Source organism: Musa acuminata, chromosome BXJ2-5 (assembly GCF_036884655.1).
Source record: "Musa acuminata AAA Group cultivar baxijiao chromosome BXJ2-5, Cavendish_Baxijiao_AAA, whole genome shotgun sequence".
Lineage (NCBI taxonomy): Eukaryota > Viridiplantae > Streptophyta > Magnoliopsida > Zingiberales > Musaceae > Musa > Musa acuminata.
The window spans coordinates 4,835,971-4,859,547 of NC_088342.1; the positions used below are offsets into that span (position 1 = coordinate 4,835,971).

Genomic DNA, 23,577 nt, shown 5'->3' on the forward strand with positions numbered 1-23,577 from the left:
ATCGTCTTGAACAAGTCGACAATTAATAGTTGATGACTTGGAATTTTGTTGCACGCGACGAATTAGTCGCGACCGTGGTGCTCAGCAGGTGGGCGTTCCGTCGACGGTCGACGTGGCTCGAGTCGTTCGCACGAGAGGGTTCGTCGGGCGCATGAGACGAGTTAAACCACGGCCTTGGCTGGCTATGGGGAAACCCGGGTCGTGATCGCAGTCGCGGTCCATGGAAAGTGAATCTCTTTACCGTGGGAGAGATCTCGAAATCTCGTTCTACTTTTTGTAGGGCTCGGTTGGATTCTCCTCGGATTCACTTGGCCCTCCACTCCACACTCCGCACACCGCACGCACGCACGCACTGCTTTTGACGCAAACCCAGCGCCGTTCGCGGTCTCTCCCACACACGAGCACCAACGTCCCATCGACGACCCGAATCCAAAGCTCGAGAGACACTGCCCGCCCCTCCCCCACGAATCCAATGCGCCCCCTTTCTGGTCCCCAGACTACACGGGTGCGCGGCGGGTCCCGCGCTCGGCTGTCGCTCCTCCGAATCTAGCTGGACTCCGTAGGATAGCCGAGGGACGGCACCGTCAGCCACGTCGGACGACGGCCGCCGTCCAACATCCGAGCGCTAGCGAGAGGTGGGCCCCGGCCAGGGCTAACCCGCGAGCGCGAGGGATATCTACTTGTCTATCTAGATCTCGGCCTGAATCCACCAAAAAAAGTCTGCAGACCTGTTCAGATTTAGTCATGAACATATGGGAAAAACCTGGATCCATTATCATTGTCATTTGGCAATGCATATGAGAACATTTAGTACAAGAAATCTTTGTTCTTTGAAAGCTTGAAGAGTTACAGAGAGTAGTCATAGCATACTAAATTGCTCAGTTACTGTTACATGGAATACTAGTTTACTCATAGCATACTGAACTCCATCTGCCAGTTACCTGAAAATTGAAGCAATTGCTAGTTTAGTCATAGCTCACCTGCAGTAAATTGTAGCAATTGCTTAAAAGATACGAATAGGATTTAGCTTTGAGATGCAATCCCAAGTAAATCCACAAAACCAACCACTGGTAGTAGCGTGGAATGCACTTACCATACAAAAAAGGAACTCTTATTCTGCGTTCACAGGATATGGTCATTACTTGAGCGAATATGGAATGCTATAGCAATACTACAACGATTAGCTAAACAACCCTTTACTATCAAAATACCTACTCAAGAATGGCATAACAGCAAGTAAAGAATTCGCTCACCATCAAACTGTTGCAATTCCATGATTCCCCGTTGAAATTGAAATTAAACGCTTAACAGAAGAAAGCTGCTTGAGTTCCAAAGTTGAGACCTGATGTTAGGACGACGGCAACAACAATAATAGATAGTAGATATCATGTTAAGATATGTAACACAGACATGACAAAAAATATAGTTAGAAATCTGCTCAAGCGATCTCAACAATCTCTGGCCAAGACTACACAGTATATAAGACCACTGACTTTACTCTCTGCAGTCGACGGAAATGCTCTAAAACCAAGTAGCTTTCAGTCGTAAAACTTCTTGATAAATCTTCCCAGATCCAGGAACTTTCTTCGGATGACACTTTCATTCCTGTAATGGGGGCGAAGCCATCTGCACAAATAAAGCAATCAGAGAGCTCAGTGATAGAATATTTCATGGATGATTACTGTTAGAGAAATGGTATATCACAATCAAATACAATGGACCGCAAAATATGACCTCTGTTGATCGTAATAAATCGGGGTCGAACTGAAGGAAGACCTATACCTCGGGTAGATTCTCTGTGACATTTCCATCATTTGCTTTTGTATTTTGTGTGATGTCCTCAGGAAGGTGTTCCTCATTCTCGATCACATCTTTGTTCTGCACATCATATCACATTCCATGAAAAATTTACAAGAGCCAAATAGAAGAGTATTTAATTCCAGATAAGATTACCACAGGATACCCACAAAGTTCCCTAAATTTGATTACAGTGGTAAAAATGTACATAAGCATATATGTATAACACATAACAAAGGTATCCATGTAACTCTGTTCTACTGCAAAGGACACAACTGTATCTCTCTACATCACAAGGCAAATCTTGATAAAGCAAATAATCAAGGGAGATAAAAATGAATTAAGCTAAATAATCATTGTCATTCAAAACAAAAGTGTAAAGAGTTTCAAGACAACACATTAACATCTCAAGAATAAGCAACGCAAATCACCTGGGTTTTGGCAGCCCCGGCAGAGGACTGGCCACCAGTGTCACCCAAATCAAGAACAACGCCGGCAGACCTAATGGTGTCCCAACAAAGAACCTGGCACACAGCTCTCGCCAGTGCCCGATGTGCTCCCCTCCTCCTCGTCTTGATATTGAGTTTGCGTGCTGCACGAGCCCCAAACAGTTCCCGAACTTCCTCACCCTCTTCGTCCCAGTGGCTGCACAGGCAAAGCAAGAGAACTCCCCTTTGTCATGATTCTTCTTATAGTACTCCGTAAGCTCATCATCCTTCTCAAATAGTTCCATAAAGAACTTGAAAGCTTCCGATTGTCTTTCATCCTTCTCCTCCTTATCGTCTTCCTCCTCCTCCTCATGCGCTTCCTCTTCATCATCGGATTCGTCAATTTTGGAGAAGAAGTCCTGGGAGGCCTTCAATCCGTCGTGATGGAGTTGAGCCGCGGCTAGTCGGGCCTGCTCCTCGGCGGAAACGGGAGGCCTCTCGACGACCGGCGGGGGCGCCACATCGGCCCACGCGGTGGGCGGATTTGGATTCGGCGCGGTGAGGGAGGCCAATTTCGCCCAGGAGTCGACGAGCGGCGGATCGGAGGTCCCGGCCTCGTCGGGGCGGCGAGGGGAAGCGGCCTTCTCCGACGGTATCCCCTCCTTCCGCTGCGAGTCCCTTTTGAATGCGACCGGGGTGGCACGGAGGAGGTCGGGGCCGGAACTAACTCTAGGGTTTCGGTTGCGATTGGGAGGGGGGCCGCGCCGCCAAAGGGAGTGGAGGTAGCGGATTTCATCCGCCCAGAGGCGATCGACGTCGGGCTGCGGCTGAAGTCGGGGATCCATGGCGGCGGAGGCGGTCGTGGAGCAGCCTCGCGTAGCGAAGCGGTGATGTGACCGACGGCTGACGCGGCGGAGTGAAGTCGTTGGCTGTTGGGGAACGGGGGAAGCATAAATCAACAAGCGCGCCGGGGAGTACATTCACAGGACGGTGACACGACCGCTTGTGGCCACTTCCAACTCCCGTCGGATCGAAGGATTTTGATCGCCCATATCAGGACCGTCGGTTCGTAACCGCTCTCTTAACTATGGAAATAATATATAATTATAGGTTTAACTGATTATCTATTCACACTACAAACTTCGTAAACTCATTTATTGATCAAAATGGATGGCTCGAAATTTCGTCTAATATATTTTAGAATGTACTAATCATTTTCGACTTTTATCGTCCAACCATACCAAAAATCAAAGTTAAGGAAAAAAAAATGAAAGGGATTGATGCAACCTGACCTCTTACATTTGTACTCATCTATAACATTTTTTTATTTTTAAAATAAAAAATTCTATAACGAGCATATTACTATATCAAAGTAATTTATGTGAATATGGAAATCATTTTGTAATCATTCAAACTATTTCATGTACTGAATGAATAAATAAGGAACAATATGTATAAATAATTAATTAGATATTAAATAAAGAAATTTAAAATGAATTTTTATTACCTTAATTGACAATAATACTTCCTCCTCTTCTATTGGAGTCAGGTGTACTCTTCCTGTTCATTACCATTTGAGCACACATCTGCCTATGAGTGTGACTAAACACTTGTGGTTGAAGATGATTACAATTCAAATTGGGGATTAGCATACCGCATAACACATTGACTAGATGATTGGAATACTTTCTCCATCTTCATAGGTCAGAGAGTCCGATAAAGTTCTCTCAATCTAGAGAATGCACCAATATAACTATGATAATGAATGCTGTATGATATGGTAGACATGAGGTTTCACGAATGAAATACTATCATAAGATCATAAGACACCAGTAGCACAATAGTAAGCATTACAGTCAGCAACATCTCTTTACAAAGGAATAGCCCCTTTCAGGCCAAAAACCTACAAATGAGGTACTGGAGAAACCTTTAAGGTTAAGACTTCAAAACCTTTAAAGTTACCTACTACTCTCTGATGAAAAGAGAATCAATACGGAAACATCCTGTGAATCGTACAGGCTTGATTTCTCCTGTTAGGTTTCTATAATCAACCTCGTATCAGATTTTGCAAGTCTAACGATTCACAGAAGGAATGAGAACTCTGGATATGTATACTGCATTATTTTGACCAGCAATTTTGCTGATTAAACTGCTTGAAAAAAGTTCCTAAACAGTAAGCTTAAGGATCCACCCAAGTTTCCTGCGTTTTCCATGTAGAGTTATAAGGATCATCAACAGCTAGATTCATGCACATATGTACATCAAGAATGTGCACATAGAGAAACCCGTAATGATGCCTTACAAAACAACATTAAACGCCGATGTGTGAATAACCTTACTGAGTCTTATTGCTGGTACTCTGGGTTGAATGCGAGGGCCTCTCTGTAGATGAGCTCTTTCATCTGTTCTTCGGAGAGTGCGTGCTGCTCAAAGTCAAAGCTGAAGGGCATCATGCAAACTGGTTCGTCACTGATGTCATGTAAAGATGCCAAATAGGGATGTGCAAGAGCATCTTCAACTGCCAACAAATGGAGGGCAAATGATGAATACTGAGGCAAGATACTAAAGGCGTGCCAAGGTAATAAAGCCACAACATATCTTTCATGAACTAGTCGTTCAGCAAACTAGAATAGCAAGAAAAAATGAAGCAGGTAATACATTATCTCAATTGTCATTGGAGCCTGTCTCCAGGAACATGAACTTGCACATGAAAGGTTTGACACCAAAACACAAAAAGAATATGTGATTAATCATCACAATCGTCTTGACCATATTATATGCCAAAAAAGAAACAGACAACCAATCTTTATGAAAAATACTATGTCCAAGTTATTATTTTTTTAAGATTACTATATTCTTCATCATGAACACTCATAAACAGACACCCAGAAAAATGATATTTGCTCAAGATCCGGCATTACTGAATAGAAGCCTAACAGCGAAAAACAATAAAACTGGGCAAACCATCAGCCCATGCTCATGGTCAAGGATATCTAATATTCTTTTGCACAAATCATGTGCCATAATACCAAAAGGAACTGGCTTGGCTTGATATATGCAAGTCCAACTGAAGGATCCCTCACTATCCAATTAGAAGTTACAAACCAGTGTCGATACATATTTAACCTTCAGTCAAATTCAATTGGTTGGTCACCTTTTAAAAGTAACTTAAAAGCTTCTCAAAATACCATGTTTAGAAGTGCATTTGAATTCTAGAGAGCAATCCTCTAAGTGACTCATAAAAATAGTTGTGACAGCACAATGTAATCAAATATTTCATCATTGTGTTCCGAAAATGGTGCAAATATTTTCATCAAATATTAAACTGATGACATCATTCATGCGATCAGTTTAGAGGGACAGAAAGGCAAAGTGCATCATAAAGCAGTTCTACCAGAATCATATATAAGCAATTTTCCAAATTAATTAAAACCATCAAAATGATGAAAAATAAAAACACACCAGTTATTCTCTGTCTAGGATCAAATGTTAACATCCTCTCAACAAGATCAATAGCTGTAGGGTGAACATGGGGAAATTTTTCAGGAAAGGACTGTCGTGGATGACGTGGAAGCTGGCGAATATATCTTCTTGCATTTTCATTCACAAAATCCAAATCAGCTTCATTTGGAGTGCCAATAAGCTGCAAGAGATGAGGCAAATTACCAAAAACAGAGATTGAATGCACATGAAGTGAATACCAAATACATTAAACTATTAAAGTATTAAACATCATGCAAAAATAAGACAACTTCAAAGGTAATGCATGCTAGAGTGAACATAAATGCATGAGATTACATTTGTAGAGCGATTACATATATTCTGGGTATGGAAATAAAGTTGGCATGATACAAGGAATAGAACAACACTAAAACTCTATTTAATCAAAGTTTTGGAGAAGCTTACAGCATGGTAATCATTAAAAGAAGATACATGAAGACAACTATAGACAGCACGTACTGGTGATTTAAGCTAATATTAGACACTCAAGTAGTGATCAACTAATTTTCAGGTATGTGATACTTAAACAGGACTATATGTCAGCATGACTTATGTAAGGTAAAACAAAATCATATGTTCATTTATTAGCTTGTGTTGGATGTTCATAAAGATCCAAAACCAACTGATAAAGAAGCACCATAATATCTATCAAGCAACTGCCATCTAAGAATCAGGAGCTAGTGTTGTACAAAAGAATTCAATCTCTGAAAGCCTATAATATGGAATTATGGCTCACAGGTTCATAGAGGACCAATGCAAATCCATATACTAGTAACTTCATGCTGAATTAGCAACCAAGGGAAACCCAATGATATAGAAGAATACAATGAACAAAAAATATATTTTTCAGAAGCTGGAAATGAGTCAAAACTTAAAAAGGGAGGACCATACTTCCATCAATAAACGTAGCTGGTGCACATGATCCCTTCCAGGAAATAGAGGCTTCCGGTCCATCAGTTCCATAAAGATGCAGCCAACAGACCACACATCAATTGCTGCAGTATATTCTGAAGAATTAAGCAAAAGTTCTGGAGCTCGGTACCATCTTGTGACAACATATTCTGTCATAAAATCAGTTTCTGAGGTAGTACGAGCGAGCCCAAAGTCACAGATTTTCAGATCACAGTTGGCATTTAAGAGGAGATTGCTTGGTTTTAGGTCTCTGTGGAGAACACTTGCTGAGTGTATGTATTTTAGCCCCCGAAGAATCTGATAAAGAAAATACTGTACCAGAAGGAAACAAAAGAAACGATGGCTGGTCAAGTTAGGTGGTCAACTATCATCACAAAATATTTACATTAGAATGAAATAAACTGCTACATGATTAACAGTTTTGACCAGACCATGAAGAAAGAAAACGAAGAAGTCCTACTGGAACCATTGACCAGCTCAGCATGGCTTATTGAGCCTTTGCAAGGCTGTCATGAGCCAAAGATAGTAAAATAGCTGGATTTTTAGGTTTTCCCTGCTATATAGTTTATATTTGTTAGGATCAAGAGCACTAAGAGGGGGGGGGGGGTGAATTAGTGCAACGGAAATCTTTCCACGATTAAAACTGCGTTCGTACGATAAAAGCGATTTACGTCTAAACGCCGATTCGGAAAATGCAGAGCTTGAAACACGATCGTATATGCGCAGAAGGCAGTAAGCTATTGAGGAGGTTTGCAGTAAGGATAAGATACTCAAAGTAAATGCAAACCGAGATTTAGAGTGGTTCGGTCAATCTTGACCTACTTCACTTTTGGCTTCCTCCACCGACGAGGTCACCGACGTCAACTAGAGGCCTTCCTTCAATAGGCGAAGGCCAACCACCCTTTTACAGTTTCACTCCTTTTGACGGGCTTAAGAGACAACCCTTACAGAATTTTCTCTCCTCTCGTTAAAGCTCAGAACTTGGAAGAAAAGAGGGAGAATAACTTTCAACTCATACAACACTTTTGAGCTCTAAAAATCACAAAGTAAAATCAGAATTTCGGTGGTTTTTGGGTGCCCTTTCAGTGCAGAAAGGGTGGGGTATTTATAGGCTCCAACCCAATTTGAATTTGGAGCTCAAAACTGTCAATTCCCGGAATTCCGAGATCTAGCGGTTGCACCGCCTGACTGGAGCGGTTGCACCTCCTGCCAGAGCTCGAAGACCGAGCTCAGGCGGTGCCACCGCCTGACTGAGGCGGTTGCACCGCTCAGCCAGAGCTCAGAGACCGAGCTCAGGCGATGCCACCTCCTGTCAAGGGCGGTTGCACCGCCCAGTCTCACTTGGAGACTGAGCCCAGGCAGTGCCACCTCCTGGCTGGGGCGGTTGCACCGCCCAGTCTCGCTCGGAGACTTAGCCCAAGCAGTGCCACCTCCTGGCTTGGGCGGTTCAACCGCCTGGCAGAAATCAGGGTCCAAATGGGTTGATCCATTCGGCCCAATTTGGGTTTTTCAGGGGCCCAATTGCCTCAAGATTAAGTTAATGGGATCACCTCCCATTTCCAACTTAATCATTGTGCTAACTACAATTTTTCCTAAGATATTTACTGCAACTTGCTCCGGTGCGTCAATCGCTTCTTCCGGCGAGCTTCCGGCGAACTTCCGTCGATCATCCGATGAACCCTCGGTGATGCTCCTGCGGACTTCCGGAAAACTCCTGGATTTGCGACGATCCACTTGGCGAGTTCCGACGAGCTTCTTTGGCAAGCTCATGGACTTCTCAGATTTGTTCCCGTAGAACCTCCGACGACTGTCCGAACTTTCGTCGAACTCTCGAACTTCCAACGTGATCATTGTCTTGACTCCGGCGCAACTCCTGCTGCATGTCTTACTTCCATCGTAGTTAATCCTGCACATGTAAAACAAAACTTCGATCGAGACAGTTAATCCTAAGCAATTAACCAAGTTGTCCGGCATGTCATTGGTCCCTCGACGTTTCGTCCGATTCTTCGGAGCATCGTCCTCTCCTGCGGCCTATTGCCCAATCGGCCAGTTGACTCCGCAACTCCGATATCCTTGGCACAATACCCGCTCTTCTTGGCTCGATGCCTGAGTCCACGACCCGAAGCCTTCTGTCGATACGTCGACCGATCCATCGGCCCGACGTCCAATCTTCTGACATGTTCCTCCGGCACAACATGATTATTTCTGTTATAATTGTCTCATCCTGATCGAAGCAGCCTGCGTCACTCAAAACGCAGATTAAATCATAAACATATATCAAGTGGTTTCATCATCAAAATACGAGATTCAACAATATTGACAGTAATACCAAACTTGAACTCAGTTTGGGATAAGCTTATAATAAGCTCGGCTGGTGACAATTTAAAAAATGTTTTAAGCTTTTCCAAACCTTTTTAAAGCAATCAAGCATCATTTATGCTTGAGCAAACTTGTTTAAGTAAAACGAAACTAAAAGAACAAATGACATAGAACTAGTTTTCTCAGTCACATGTCAAACAATTTGGAAACAAACCAAATGAAAATTGATCATCTTTTGTTATTAGCTGAAGTTACACACAAAAGGGCACTACAGTTTATCAACAGATAAACTGATGTAAATCCATTAGAAATGGTCCATTCCCTTACAAAAACATGTGCAGGATGATTAAGTCCATCTATTAGTCAACAGTTATAGCATCATGATAGGTTCAGTGACAAATCAAAGATGACTAACTCTAAAAATGAAGCAAATATAAATCAATCTATACAGTGTAGAGGGTTAAAATACAACCTGACAATGCTCCTCAGAAAGAGCTTGATTTGAACGGATAATTTGATGAAGATCAGTGTCCATTAACTCATAAGCAATATAGACATCATTAAATGTCTCACGTACAGGGGGTGGTATTATGTCTCTGATTGCAACAATCTGTATTCATTATACACAAATCATAAAAGAAAAAACATAAGTTTTTTTTTTTCCAATAAACACCATGTGAACTTCTTTGATCTAAAAAATAGAAATCTAAGGTTTTTAGGAATATGAGTTAAGTAATTTATACATTTTTACACAACAAAATGAGTTGCAATAACAATAATCTCTTTTTCAGAGATAAAGTCAATGGCACTGAGAAATATAGTATAAATTAGAGAGATACTTAAGTTACTTATCTGTAAAACATAATATTTAAAAGGCACAATAGTAAAGCTTTATAGACCTCAAGTAACAATGTCAGTGGTATGAATTACGTTTGAAAACTCAACACAAGTAATACCAGTAGTCATCTATGGATCTGAGAACTAACTGCTTTTATATCTTCACTAAACTAACTAATACCAGTAGTCATTCTCCAGTCTATATATTCACTGAAACCACTCATTTTCCTCATTATGTTGTATCTAGGACATTCAGCTATTATGAATAAAGCAAAATTGGTATTTGCATAATTTAAAAAAATCCACCAAAAATTCACTCTCCTCCTTTGCTCAATTACGGTTACATTGTCCTATTCCATCTCCTTGTTCTTAACAATTAAATGTTACTAAAAGTGTCCATTTTAAAAACTGTGGACCAACAATTGTCAAGACTAACATTGACCCTATCATTACTTACATGGCTGTTACAAAAAAACCAACAACAACTAGTGTTGTGTTTGTGTTAATCTGCCATATATTAATTGCAGCCCATTCTCTTTCACAGTAGACTAGTAGAAGTTGTTTTGGCCTAATCAGCTGTGCTAGACTAAGCAAACAGATTTCCATGTGTTTCTTTTTTCCCAAGTGATACTCTCCATATAAAACGACACTTCCCTCTACTTCGTTCGGACATTCTCCTAATGATATTTTCAATTCGATGAACAGTTTGTCCTATATGTGAATCCTTGTAAAACAATAAATTTAGCGAAGTTTGCATTTTGCAAGCCTCAAAATTAAGCCTTTTGTTTCGAAACATTTAATTGCTTATGTGATTTGGTATTCATAACACCAACATTAGGAAAAAGCTAACCAAGGATGACCCTTTACTAAAATATCTTGCCCATTCACAGCACTCCCAGCTTAAAAGTTGTGTGCCCAATTGCTGATTCATTCATGCTACTCACTAAACAACAGCGGGTGAATTCAATTGACCATTGAAGATCAAAAGAAACGCCAGACATATACGTATTGCAATAAAATTATCATTTGACACTTCACTAATGGATCTATAAATTGATCGTTGGGAACTTTCTTAAATGAGCAAGCAAAGACAAAAAGGAAAAGGAGAAAAAGACACAGGGTAAACAGAGCTGACAAACTCACTGACATTTTCGTGGTCCAGGTGCCTGAGAAGTTTTATCTCACGCAGCGTCCTCTTCGCATCGATCTTATTGTCGAATGCGTTGGCTATCTTCTTGATCGCCACCTGTTCGCCGGTCTCCGAGTTCAAAGCCGAGCTACAAACACCCCACCCAAAATTAGCCCCCAGTAATCCAGTCGAGATCACCAGCAACCAAAAAAAACACAGGATCTTTCCCCCGGCTCGAGAACGCAAACCAAAAGGGAGAAATTACCAGACGATGCCGTACGCGCCCTTCCCGATGGGCATGATGGGTGGCTTGTATTTGGAGGTAACCTCAAAGACGTTCCCGAACATATTGTACTGGATGAATCGCCCGCCGTGGCTGAGCGTCTCCTGGATGTTCTCCGGCCCCTGCGACGGCGGTGCTGCGGCCGACGGAGGCGGCTGCCCTCCGGCCTCCGCCATCTCGGTATCCGTCGGTTGAGCTCCTCCCTCCATATCCACCCCACCCCCCCTCTCCCTCTCTCTCTCTCTCTCTCTCTCTCCCCCCTTACCAAACCTATGGAACGATCCAATCTCCTCTGTTTTCTCTGAAGACGCCACAAATTACCCTTCCGCTTCGATTTCGTCACCGTTTCGTAGGCAAATTTACGCGTCACTTAGCAATAAAGGAATCTCGTTAATAATAATACTAATAATAATAATGTAACAAATTTGTTCCGGTGGAGAGCACATCGAAGGCATGGCGCATCGCACGGAGGAGATTTGAAGCAGGGAGGAACGGACGGCAGCTGATGTTGGGAGGGGGTGGGAGGGGATGTAGATGTGACCGACAGGAGTGTCGGCACGTGGGACGAGAGCGCACTGCCTGCATTAACACGTCACTGACACGTAGGAGTGACGTGTACGTACACTGGTGGTTGGGTTTTGGTGGCCGTTGGATGGAGATCGAATGGACTCGGATTGAGGTGGTGAAGTGGGACCTCCTCCGAGTTGTATAGACCGTATTGCCCCTGCAATCTCCGTTCATATAAGCTCCATTAACTACTCTGCATTAGGAAGCCTTAGTGATGGTGTTTCTTCTAACCCATCAAGTGATTTGGGATTATGATCCTAAAGCTTGGTTAGTACCAGAGAAACTGTTAGATTGGGTAGCATGACATGACTTCATGTACAGCTACAAAGATACGAGGATTATGGTGAAGGACAAAAAGATAATCCTAAGAGAGGATAACACAGAAAGGAATATATGGAGCTTGTACAACGTGTTATTGGACTTTTAATGGTTGATTCGGATGCTGTAGAATATAGAGCATGTCTTAAAGTTGATCAAAGTGGGTCGGTAGAACCCACTCAAGATGATGCTTTTGCCTTCCATGAAGACTGGTCTTCAAAGAAGAAGTAGCAGAAGGCCAGAACACAACTTGTGGTGCAGGAATGATTCCTTCATCAGTCTTTGCTAAATGTCAAGACTCGTTGATGTTGATGCACAAGTAATCTGTAGCATTTGCCTTGGGAGAAGCTTCCATCAACCTGGAACACCCACAGAGGGATGGAGATATTAATGGAAGCATCATCACTGGAGAGAATTCCTTGCCCTTTCACAAGAACAGCAGCAGCAGCAGATGCAAGTGGAATCTTTAGTCATAACACATTGGGCAAAGTCGATTGAATTGAAACTAGGTAGATCGACTATCAAGTTGTTAGTCAACTTGAAGGAGACCTGTCACCTAACGTACGCAGTGTTTCTGCAACAGATAATGAATGCCTTGCCATCTGACGTCCCATACGCTTTGATTACATTGTTGTTGATTGGATCTTGGAAAAGGAAGGAATTCATGAACATTAATTTTCATTAATGACATGGAATCTGAAACAACATGTGCAGAAAATGAAAAGACAGGGGAAGAAAGAAAAAGATCAGATAAAACCAGATAAATTAAAGAAACAGCTAAACAAGGAGTCACCCCCTGTTCTCTACATTCAAGCTTCTTACTGCCAATCCTGCGGTCTGCCAGCCTAGTTCTGTAGCCACACCATGTGAATTGCCTGTAGAACTTTTGTCTCCTTCTCTCCCAAAGTAAATTAATGGAGAATGGACTGCAAACCATCGGCCCCCCAGATATAAATTAAAGAGACCACAGGAAAGCAAACGCCATGAGGAATCTTGTTGTTTCACCTACAGATATGAAGTGATGCTGATTCATCTGGCATGCAGTGAACAATGGAAATGCATAACCCAAGTCATATCTGTTCTACAAAAAAAACAGGATGGATGTGCATCTTATTTCCTGTGTAAGAATGGCATCTTTGTAAGAGAAGGGGTGTGTCCTAGGAGGGAGGAGGTGCTTGTAGTATTAGTACTTTCTCTCATTCTTTTAGCCCCATCCTTCAGGCAAGTAGGTGAGATAGAAAAGGAAAAGCGTGGTTCATGTGACCACACAGAGGCATAGCGTTTGTATTATACGTAAATACTTCATGCACGAAGATTGGAAGAGCTGCAGGAAGATGCCAGTGGTGGATTCCTATAAATATCGGGAGTTGAAGGCAAGTAGGAAGAAAGTAGTGTTCACTCTCTCTCTCTCTCTCTCTCTCTCTCTCTCTCTCTCTCTCTCTGGAAGTAGATATGGTTTCCAGTCCGCCATTGTTTCAGCACGAGTCCACATGCACTGTGAAGCCCAGGGTTGCGCTTCCCAGAACACCTTGCCACCTGACTCCATGGGACCTCTGCACGTTGTCAATGCACTACATCCAGAACGGCCTCCTGTTCTCCAACCGCCACTCCTCCCTCCCGGCCGACGACGCCGTCCGCAGCCTCGAAACCGCTCTCTCCATCGCACTCCTCCACTTCCCTCCTCTCGCCGGCCGCCTCGTGTCCGAAATTGCTTACGACGATGAGGGCCAGCCGGCCGGCATGCACGCATTCGTCGTCTGTGGTGACCGAGGTGCCGAGTTTACCCTCGCCGTAGCCAAGCACATCACCGTCGCCGACGTGCTGTCGCCGTCGGATGACGAGCCCTCTTTCGTCGAGGCCTTCTTTCCCCTCAACGGAGTTGTCAACTACGACGGCCGGTCTCTGCCTCTACTTGCGGTGCAGTTCACCGAGCTGGCCGACGGCTTCTTTCTCGCGTGCTCCTTCAATCATGCGGTCGGCGACGGCGCCGCCTATTGGCACTTCTTTAACTCTTGGGCGGAAATAGCAAGGAACGCTGGAGCCGGAGGCCTCTCACGTCCTCCGGTACACGAGCGGTGGTTCATCGATGGCCGTGAGAATACTCCCCTTACGCTTCCTTACACTCACCCCGATAAGTTCATCGAAAGATTTGCATCGACGGTACTGTGTCATGAGAAGGTGTTCCACTTCTCACCGGAATCCATTGCTCATCTGAAAGCCAAAGCCAATCGAGAATGCGGAACCGACTCCATCTCCTCTTTCCAGGCCATCTCCTCGCTGGTGTGGAGGTCCATCACGCGGGCTCGCGACCTGCCGCCCCAAAAGAAGACCAGCTGCAGCCTGGCCATCGATAACCGCCATCGTCTGCGGCCGCCGCTCTCGCCGGACTACTTCGGCAACTCGGTGGACATCATCGAGGCGACCGCGACGGCGGGAGAGCTGCTGGCCCCGGGGCTGGGTTGGGGCGCATGGCTGATCCACCAGGCCGTGGCAGACCACACCGACAGGGCCGTCAGGGAGGCGATGACGGCATGGATGGCGGGGCCGGCGATGTACAAGCTGAGCGGGCATGACACGTGTGGCGTCAAGATGGGGAGCTCGCCGAGGTTCGACGTCTACAGGTGCGACTTCGGGTGGGGGAAGCCAGCGGCGGTGCGGAGCGGCAGAGCGAACAAGTACGAGGGGAAGGTGACGTTCCATCCGGGGAGGGAGGGGGGAGGGAGCATGGATTTGGAGATCCGCTTGGAGCCGGAGTGCATGAAGGCGCTGCAGTGCGACGAAGAGTTCACGAGTGCCGTTTGCCCACCTCCGGAGCTGGAGATCATCTAGCCCAAGCAAAATCTCGATCGCGTCAGTTCTTCTCTTAGGTATTAATTATGGCTGCACCAGTTAAAGATAGGTCATAATATATCCAATTTGGTTCGAGGAGTTCTTTGCAGATCGCACTCTTATTCGAAATCGTAAGCATTGAATCCACGAAAGCATTCGGACAAACAGGAACTACGCATCGCACAGGCCGTCGTCTCACCAGAGCATGGATCCATAGTCTTTGGTGCTCGCAGAAATCTGTCTGTCTCTCTTGGATTCTGCGTGCAGAAACGTAACAGATTATTTTTCTACTTCATTTTCTTTCTGACTTCGAGAAAATTGTCGGCAGAAACAGCAAAGAGTATCTAAGTTTACTGCACCATTGTCTTTATAGAATTTCGAACAAGGAGCAGGTTGAGCCAGGGAGATAATTGAAATCCTGGGACCATCCCGTCCTCTCCACCGAGAGCTTGCGAACCGCAGACGTAGCAGGTTGAGACACGGACGGAGCTGGGCCTGGACATGACGGCATGCAAACATGGCAACGTTTGGTGCGCACATTTCAACAGCTCCGGTAAAAAACATGTGGATGAAATGGCGGACAGAGAGAGAGAGAGAGAGAGAGAGAGATGTCAATCATTAACTGAACCGATCATCAAACTGTGATTACATGATCATGTGAATGAAAAGATGTAATGGTAAGTAGTGCACGGGAAGAAGTAATCTCGAATAGTAATGCATATTATGAAATTAAACGAAATAATAACACACCATGGTTACACAATAATGCATTATCGCATACAAATATCATTAATTAATTAATTAATTAATGGCAATCAATTCCGGACGTCCGGGCCAACATCAGACGAAGACATCACATTCCTTGGATAGATACACCTCATAATGAGTTACATAATGATTTGAAAGTATTTTTAAAATAAAATTTTGAAATAAAATAGTATGATTTGAACTTCTCTAATATGTTGACCGTAAAATAGTATTTTTAAAATAAAATTTTGATTTGAAAGTTGGATCGATAAATTTATATCGAAAATTCATTTAACTTAGAATGTTAGTAAAGATTATGAGTAACTAAATTAATTAATAATAGTAAAAAAAAGTATAAAGAGAAATGTAAATCTATTTACAGTGGTTTGGTCATTCCGATTTATGTTAACTCTCGATTCATCTTCTCTCTCAACGCCACCGACTGTCATTACTGATCTTCTTTTCAATGAGTTGTCATGAACTTAACTGGAATTACCTAAGTTGTGAGGTACCCTTGCGGTAAAGTCACGGACTTAATTAGAATTGCCTAAGTCGTGAAACACCATTACGCAAACTCCTTAAACTTAGTTGAGACTACCTAAATCATGAGGCGCCCTTGCGATATATGCATTCGCAAAGGGTCAGCCTAATTGTAACCTCGTACAGGTCTCGAATGACTTGTAAAATAAAAAGTTAGTTAAATTGAAAATGAGCAATGGATAAGTCCAACGTCTCACGAAGATGGAAGCTTTATAAGCAATTTAACGAGCACCGTGAGTGCAAGAGAGAAAATAGGGACTTTAGAAGATTGAACGAACAGTTGCAAGTCTACAAACAATTATTCACCGGGTGTCGGGCACAAAGGCAAGTTTCCGTCGAGTTAATATGTGAACTTGTGAATATTGTTCGACGCACAACATTATCTTGAAGCCCCATTTCTTGGTGCCACCCGGGGGGGTTCTAGGGTGTTGAGATGGTTGATGTTTTATATGAGGTTGTGGTTTGCAGAAAATAGATCATGACACGTGACAATGGAGCCATTTTGGGGCAGTTTAGCCCGACGCAGTGAGTGGGTGCACTGCAATGCTGCGAACTATCATTGCTTACATTTTTCAAGTGAAAACACATAAAACTAAGGCAAAATATGCTGCCATATATCTTTACAAGCATGCAAAAGCGACGAACGGTTCGTTGAACGAAGTTGTTGTGGGTGCACAATGATTGTTCATGATATTCTCTCCCACTTAAGCTGCCGATGCCGTTGTCAATGCTTGTTGGTGGTTTTTGGTGACTGTTTCTTTATGTCATAGGGCATCTTCAGGCTCCCAACTAGCTTCGGTTCGGGAAAACTTTTGTCACTTCACCAAATACTCGGTATGCTCAGCTCAATTGGATGTTTATCTTGTAATCTGCTAAAATAGTTTCAACTTGCTTCTTATAAGAGGCTTTGGTTAGGGGGTAGCTGAGTTGGAATACTTCGGGAAGCATCTTGCGGATCTGAGTAATAGGCTTTCAAGTTGCTAGCATAAAAAATATTATGAATTTTAAGCCATGCCGACAACTGCAACTTATAGGAGTAGTTGCCCACCCTACTGATAATTGAGAAGGACTTTTCATACTTGTGCACTAATCCTTTGTGTACTTTGTGTCTAAAGAATTGAAGTGATGCTAGTTAGAGCTTCACCAACATTAAATCGTTGACTTTGAACTCCTATGGTCGTCTTTCCAATTCTGCTCACTTCTTCGTCGTTTTGGTTATATTCTTCAAGTAAGCTCACGTAATATTTGCATTTCGATATCATTCTTTTATAAAATGATATGCTGATGGACTACTCCCAGTATACTTGATAGCTAAGGTGTGAGGAGTTGATAGTTATTGTCCTATAATGATCTCGAAAGGGCTCTTGTTGGATGCACAGCTTCGTTGTAAGTTGTAGGAGAATTAGGCTATGTCCAATAACTTCACTCAATTTCGTTGGTTGACACTCATATAATGTTAAATATATTACTCAAAAAGTAAGTTTATCATTTTAGTTTGGCCATTTGTCTAAGAGTGGAGGCTTGTGGAGAAGTATAACATAGACCTCAACAATTTGAATAGCTCGATCTAGAATCGTCACTTCACCACATTCTTCATCATCAGCTTGGCCGCCTCCTCTACTGAATAGTGTAAGAGTGTAGCAATAAAAGTTACATACTTTAAAAATCGATCAACCACAATAAGTATTTATCCGAGTCCCCTACTGTCAGTAAGCTTGATATGAAGTCAAAGGAAATGCTCTCTCATGATTTTTCTAGTATATGAGCAATGGCTCTAAAAGTCTCATTGGCTTCTGCTGCTCCACCTTATCTTGGTGGTAAGTAAGGCACGTTCGAACATATTCCTCCATTATATGCATTGTTTGGCCATTGAACTTTATGTCCATGTACATAAGCTCGTTGCTCCATACTTTATATGGCTTTCTCTTCATATTCTCTCCCAATTGACCCTGCAAAGTATTCAACAAATGCATTGCCCCCATCCAAGGTTCTTGTGACTCCTTATCATCGTTAATGGATTTTGAACTACTCAAACTAAGAGCAATGACCTTGCCCTTATTAGATTTGGGAGGGTGGATTGAAGTTGTCAAGGTATTGAGTGCTTGTTTCTATGGGTACTCCATCACCATGTGTAGTCCTTCGCACAAGAAGCATCCGTTAGGTTTTGGAGCCTTGCCTTTTGAGCTTGGCCCTTTATAGGAACTCTTCTTCCTTACCTCGCCCTTGGGCTCCTTCCCTCGAGAATATTTTGATGAGCAATTTCCTGAAGATTATTTCATTTTCCTTAAGTCCTCTAAGGAAACAAAGTTGATGAGTCTTTCTATGACCGTAATTGCCCTGATCATATCAATGACATTCCATCGATGCAGTTCCTATTGAGTCCATGGCTTCAGACCATCGAGGAAGCTGAACAACTTATCCTTCCCGAATATGTCTTGGATATCTAGCATTAGTATAGAAAATTACTTCATATAATCTCGAATGGAAGTATTTTGGCGGAGTTGTCTCAGCTTCCTCTTTGCAATGAACTTTGTGTTCTCGGGTAAGAATTGAGTTCTTAACTTTTACTTTAAGTTAGCCCATGTGTCCACTCGACACTGACCTTGTTAGATCTCCTTCTAATGGGTTCGCCACCAAAGTTTTGCATCCTCATTCAGATATATGATTGCTATTGAAACTTTAGTACCTTTAGAATTGGGCCTTGTAGCTCGAAAATATTGTTCTATGTCAAATAATAAATTCTTGAGCTCTTTTGTGTCCCTAACACCTTCATAGCAATAAGGCTCAGGTGCCCTCAAGTTTTATGGCGTCACAACGCGGGTGTTGCTCCCTATCACATTTAGTGCCCTCGTGAGTGTTGTCACTCTAGAAGTGAGTTTCACCATGACTCCATGCAAATATTGTATGGATTCTTTAGTATCGTCCATTAGTCGATCGATTGACGGACAATTAGGGCCTTAACCTTGTCGATTCGGGATTCAGTTTTTTCTTCCAAGCTCTCTACCCAAAGAAGTCTTTGTTGATCTTAGTAGAGTTCCTCTAAGCTCACTTCAAGAATATCCAGGCAGGTTTTCGTCGCTATAAGTCTCTCCTTGTTGCTTTTTTTCTCGATTTGTTATGGATTTAGCTAGAATTGCCTATGTTATAAAGCACTCTTGCGGTAAAGTCATAAACTTAGTTGGAGTTGCCTAAGTCGTGAAGTATCTTTGCGCCAACTCCTCGGACTTAGTTAGGATTACCTAAGTCATGAGGAGCCCTTGCGACATATGCATTCGCAAAGGGTCCGCATAGTTGCAACATCGTACAGGTCTCGAAGGACCTATAAAATAGAAAGTTGATTAAATTAAAAACAAGTAACAGACAAGTCCCGACATCTCATGAAGAGGGAAGCTTTATAAGCAATTCAGCGAGCACCTTGAGTGCAAGAGAGAAAAGAAAGGAAGGAAAAAATAAAAACTTTAGAAGGTAGAATGAATAGTTGCAAGTCCACAAATAACTTTTCACCAGGTGTCGGGCGTGAAGGCAAGTTTCTGTCAAGTTAACGTGTGAGCTTATGAAGATTGTTCAACGTCCGACAATATACCGAAGTCTTATCCAGCCCCGTGTCACCCGGGGGGTTCCAGGGTGCTAAGATGGCTGATGTATTGGGTGCAGCTACGGTTTACAGAAAACAAGTCATGGCATATGAAATCAGAGCCATTTTAGAGCAATTCGACCTGATGCAATGAGCAGTTGCACCGCAACGCTGTGAATTATCGTTGTTTATATTTTCCAAGCAGAAACACACAAAGCCAAGGCAAAACATGCTACAATGTCTCTGTACAAGTATGTAAAAGCGACGAACAGTTCGCTTAACGAAGTTGTTGTGGGTGCTCGATGACTGTTCGTCACAGGTTAGTACTCTTGATTGTGCCTCTTCTGCTTATAGAGAATAGCCAACTTCTCGCTCATCATGTTCGCTGTCATGCTCCTCCAGAGCAGCTCCAACAATATGAGAGCGAGTTTTGCACTTGCAGCTCACCTGCAGTTGCTTTGGGCAATAATTCAACTTGCCCCGTCTTGCTTGATTCACCACGATACTTTGCCATAATGAGATTGCGATGTTTCTTCACTGCTCACTTGAATTGTTTGCCCGCCCTGATACCATAATATCATAGTCTTAGCTGGAATTGCCTAAGTAGTGTGGCACCATTATGGTAAAGTCACAGACTTAGTTAGAGTTGCCTAAGTCATAAAACACCCTTGCACTAACTCTACGGACTTAGCTGGGATTGCTTAAGTCATGAGGTGCCCTTGTGCCATATGCATTCATAAAGGGTCAGCCTAGTTGCAACCTCGTACAGGTCTCGAAGAACTTATAAAATAGAAATTTTATTAGATTGAAAATGAGAGACAAACAAGTCTCGACATCTCGCAAAGAGGCTTTACAAACAATTCAGTGAACACTTTGAATGTAAGAGAGAAAAGAAAGGAAGAAGAAAACAAGAATATTAGATGGTTAAACGAATAGTTACTAGTCCACAAACAACTGTTCACCGAGTGTCGGATGCGAAGGTCAGTTTCCGTCAAGTTAACTAGCGAACTTGTAAAGATTGTTTAACACCCAATAAACCTCAAAGCCCCATCCCCCCTGGTGCCACTCGGAGGGTTCTAGGGTGCTGAGATGGCTAATGTTTTGTGTGAGGCTATGGTTTGTAGAAAACAAGTCGTGACACGCGAAAACGAAACCATTTTAGGGCAGTTTGGCCTAACGTGATGAGTGATCGCACTTTAGCAATGTAAGTTATCGTTGCTTATATTTTTCAAGCAAAAATATACTAAACTAAGGCAAAACATGCTGCTATATATTTGTACAAGTATGCAAAAGCGACGAATGATTCATTGAATGAAGTTGTTGTGGGTGCATGATGAGCGTTTGTGATAGGGTGAAGATCAACTACCCTTGTTATAATCCTTTCTTCTTTTCACAGGCCTAGGAAAGAACTTCTCCTCTTTTAATAAGCTTAGGAGAGAACTTTTATACATCTCTTTTACAAAAGATCTCACACCTCCTTAGTATATCATCTAAACTTAAGAAGGAAGAGACGTAATATTTTTGAAGAGAGTTTATAATCCTTTTATCCTTAATAATTTTTACTTATTTCTTTTTTTATCAAGCAAGTATGAGTGGGATATTTATATATCCCAAATGACTTCAAAAGTTGAGCTAAAAATTTAAATCATCGAGTTTTCAAGGTACTAGCGATACTACCACTTGCGCTGGGCAGTACTACTGCCCGATAGAGCCTAGGCTCTTATAGTAGTATCATTTGCCTAGGTGGTACTATCGTCATCCTAGACGGTATTATCGTCACCCTAGGTGGTACTACCACTGACACTAGTAATACTACCGTCGGGATTTTTGGAAACAATCTGTGCTTTCCAACTCATAAGCGATACCATCGCTTGGGCTTGGCGGTACTATCATCCAACCCAACCCCGGGTCATTGAATTAGCCTTCCAACAAGCCTAATTCGACCCTGGTTCAGGCCCAATGGACTCTTAATCAAGTTGGCATGGTTATACCCCAAAAATCAACTCAATTAGAATCTAAACAATTTCATTCAAGACTCAATAACTCTAATTACAATCATGAGGATATCAGTACCTTGTCCGACATGTCATCTATTCATCTGGCACTTCCTCCGAACTTCCGGCGTATCGTCCTTTCCTTCGATGTATTACCCGATCCATCGGTATGTTAACCTCCCACAATATCCAATCTTCTTAGCGCAATACTTGATCCTTCCAGCTCGATGCTCGTACTCATGGCATAAAGTCCATCTTTTAGCTCGATGACCGATCTCTGACATGATGCTCTTCGATCCAATCTTTGATCCTCCTACTTCAACAATTTATCTTTCGATGGTTTAAGTCCATGATCGAAGTTTCTCCCGTGTTACTTATCTCAAACGCTTATTAGTTCATAAAATTATTAATTAATTTCATCATCAAAATTTGAGATTCAACAGAATCCTCGTCCTGATTTTGACATGTGTGTAGACATCCGACAAATAACCAAAGGAGTGATTTTCAGGAGAACAAGGCTTGGGCCCCCTTAGTCAAATCCTGAGCTAATATGCTCTAGCATAGAAGTTGTGTTGATGATCTTACGCATTTGGGATGGGCCAAGCCGCGTTGATACCTCCACCACGACATAAAGGTGAAACAACGACTATCACGTTTAGGTGCGTTAATCCTTTCAGCTTAGGGAAAAAATCCAACTTACGGAGGTTACTATTGATATAAATCACAACGGTATCATCCATGATATCAAATCTCATGTATCTCCATGCAGCAACTCCTAATAACATCTGATACGTTAATATGACATCAGAGATGTTCATTCATAATAGTCGTCTGGTACAAGGAAAAAAGTACTGTCTAACAATTAGAAGATGCAGGAGATGTGATCAGACTTAAGGTAAGATTGCAGAAGGCTAAAACTTACAAATGTCTTCGATCTTGGTCTCGATCATGATTACCATCAACCTCATCATCACCCGGCCATCACATCATCGCCATCACTATCAATATTAAGACTGTCATTACCATGATCACATGATTTCTTAACAGGTTCGACTATTAACCAAGAAAGCAAGGGTGGAGTTTGCTGCCAAATTCCTTCAGCCCATTATGATGATCAAGATCAAGTCATTAAATAGCAGCAGATTGAGTTGGCCTATTGAGCTAATGGACACCATTGCACTCCTTTTAATTCAAGTCCCTTGTAGATTACAAAGCTTACTTTTGTACACATCAATCGTGTCTACTCTAATTTATTGATCCAACAAGATTGGACTCGCATAACCCAACACCATAACTCCTGTCTCACTCAGATGGAGAAGATTCAATTCATCAAACACCTACCTTTTCCCCTCTCTTTCTGGTTCATTCCCTCTCTGATAGCCGTGGACAAGATGAACTGTACTTTCCAGTGCAGTAAAATTCCAAGGCGTGATGCTTGAGACATTGAATGCATATATATATATATATACATATCATTGACACATGGATCACGAAGAAGCAATCTCACAGCATTGCGAAGCATTCACTGGCCTTCTTAGACTTGAACGAGAGGCTGCTGCCAAACAGCCGAAGGAGGAATGAAAGTGAAGCTGAGTCTGCTTTCATGTGAAGCAACAGTGTGTGGGCCTTCGTCCGTCCTTGCTATGATCTCATGTCAGGATTGGAATGGTCTGGGTGACTGGGAAAGGACACGCAAATGAGTTGGCCATGGATGACTCGGATCGGAGAACATTGCCTTGTGCGGTTGTGTTCATCCATGGTAGCACCACCCTCACCCTCACCCTCACCCTCTGCTGCTTCTG

General features: G+C 42.7%; 3 protein-coding genes across 11 annotated transcripts; 1 reads left to right on the forward strand and 2 right to left on the reverse strand.

Moving 5' to 3' along the window:
- Positions 1 to 751: 751 nt before the first annotated feature.
- LOC103984115 (uncharacterized) lies at positions 752 to 3,207 on the reverse strand. 6 transcript variants are annotated; one of them, XM_065108156.1, is made up of 5 exons: positions 2,229 to 3,206; positions 1,783 to 1,878; positions 1,254 to 1,626; positions 1,094 to 1,160; positions 752 to 941 (listed from the first exon to the last, which is right to left on the reverse strand). In XM_065108156.1, exons 1-2 carry the CDS (start codon positions 3,203 to 3,205, stop codon positions 1,866 to 1,868), a joined length of 990 nt encoding a protein of 329 aa, XP_064964228.1. In that variant the 5' UTR covers position 3,206; the 3' UTR covers positions 752 to 941; positions 1,094 to 1,160; positions 1,254 to 1,626; positions 1,783 to 1,865. The 6 variants fall into 6 exon arrangements, with proteins under 6 accessions (XP_064964228.1, XP_064964229.1, XP_064964227.1 ...); XM_065108157.1 differs by lacking the exon at positions 1,094 to 1,160; XM_065108155.1 differs by having other exon boundaries at positions 752 to 1,160.
- An 810-nt stretch (positions 3,208 to 4,017) lies between these two features.
- Positions 4,018 to 11,464, reverse strand: LOC103984116 (mitogen-activated protein kinase 1). Of its 4 annotated transcripts, none has more exons than XM_009401550.3 (7): positions 11,189 to 11,464; positions 10,942 to 11,071; positions 9,430 to 9,567; positions 6,618 to 6,950; positions 5,688 to 5,868; positions 4,560 to 4,743; positions 4,018 to 4,425 (listed from the first exon to the last, which is right to left on the reverse strand). In XM_009401550.3, exons 1-6 carry the CDS (start codon positions 11,413 to 11,415, stop codon positions 4,571 to 4,573), a joined length of 1,182 nt encoding a protein of 393 aa, XP_009399825.2. In that variant the 5' UTR covers positions 11,416 to 11,464; the 3' UTR covers positions 4,018 to 4,425; positions 4,560 to 4,570. The 4 variants fall into 4 exon arrangements, with proteins under 4 accessions (XP_009399825.2, XP_009399824.2, XP_018681856.2 ...); XM_009401549.3 differs by having other exon boundaries at positions 4,565 to 4,743; positions 11,189 to 11,463; XM_018826311.2 differs by having other exon boundaries at positions 4,018 to 4,743; positions 11,189 to 11,463.
- A 1,879-nt stretch (positions 11,465 to 13,343) lies between these two features.
- On the forward strand, positions 13,344 to 15,601 carry LOC103984117 (uncharacterized acetyltransferase At3g50280-like). The gene is made up of 2 exons (XM_018826299.2): positions 13,344 to 15,191; positions 15,294 to 15,601. Exon 1 carries the CDS (start codon positions 13,544 to 13,546, stop codon positions 14,918 to 14,920), a length of 1,377 nt encoding a protein of 458 aa, XP_018681844.2. The 5' UTR covers positions 13,344 to 13,543; the 3' UTR covers positions 14,921 to 15,191; positions 15,294 to 15,601.
- The last annotated feature ends 7,976 nt before the right edge of the window (positions 15,602 to 23,577 follow it).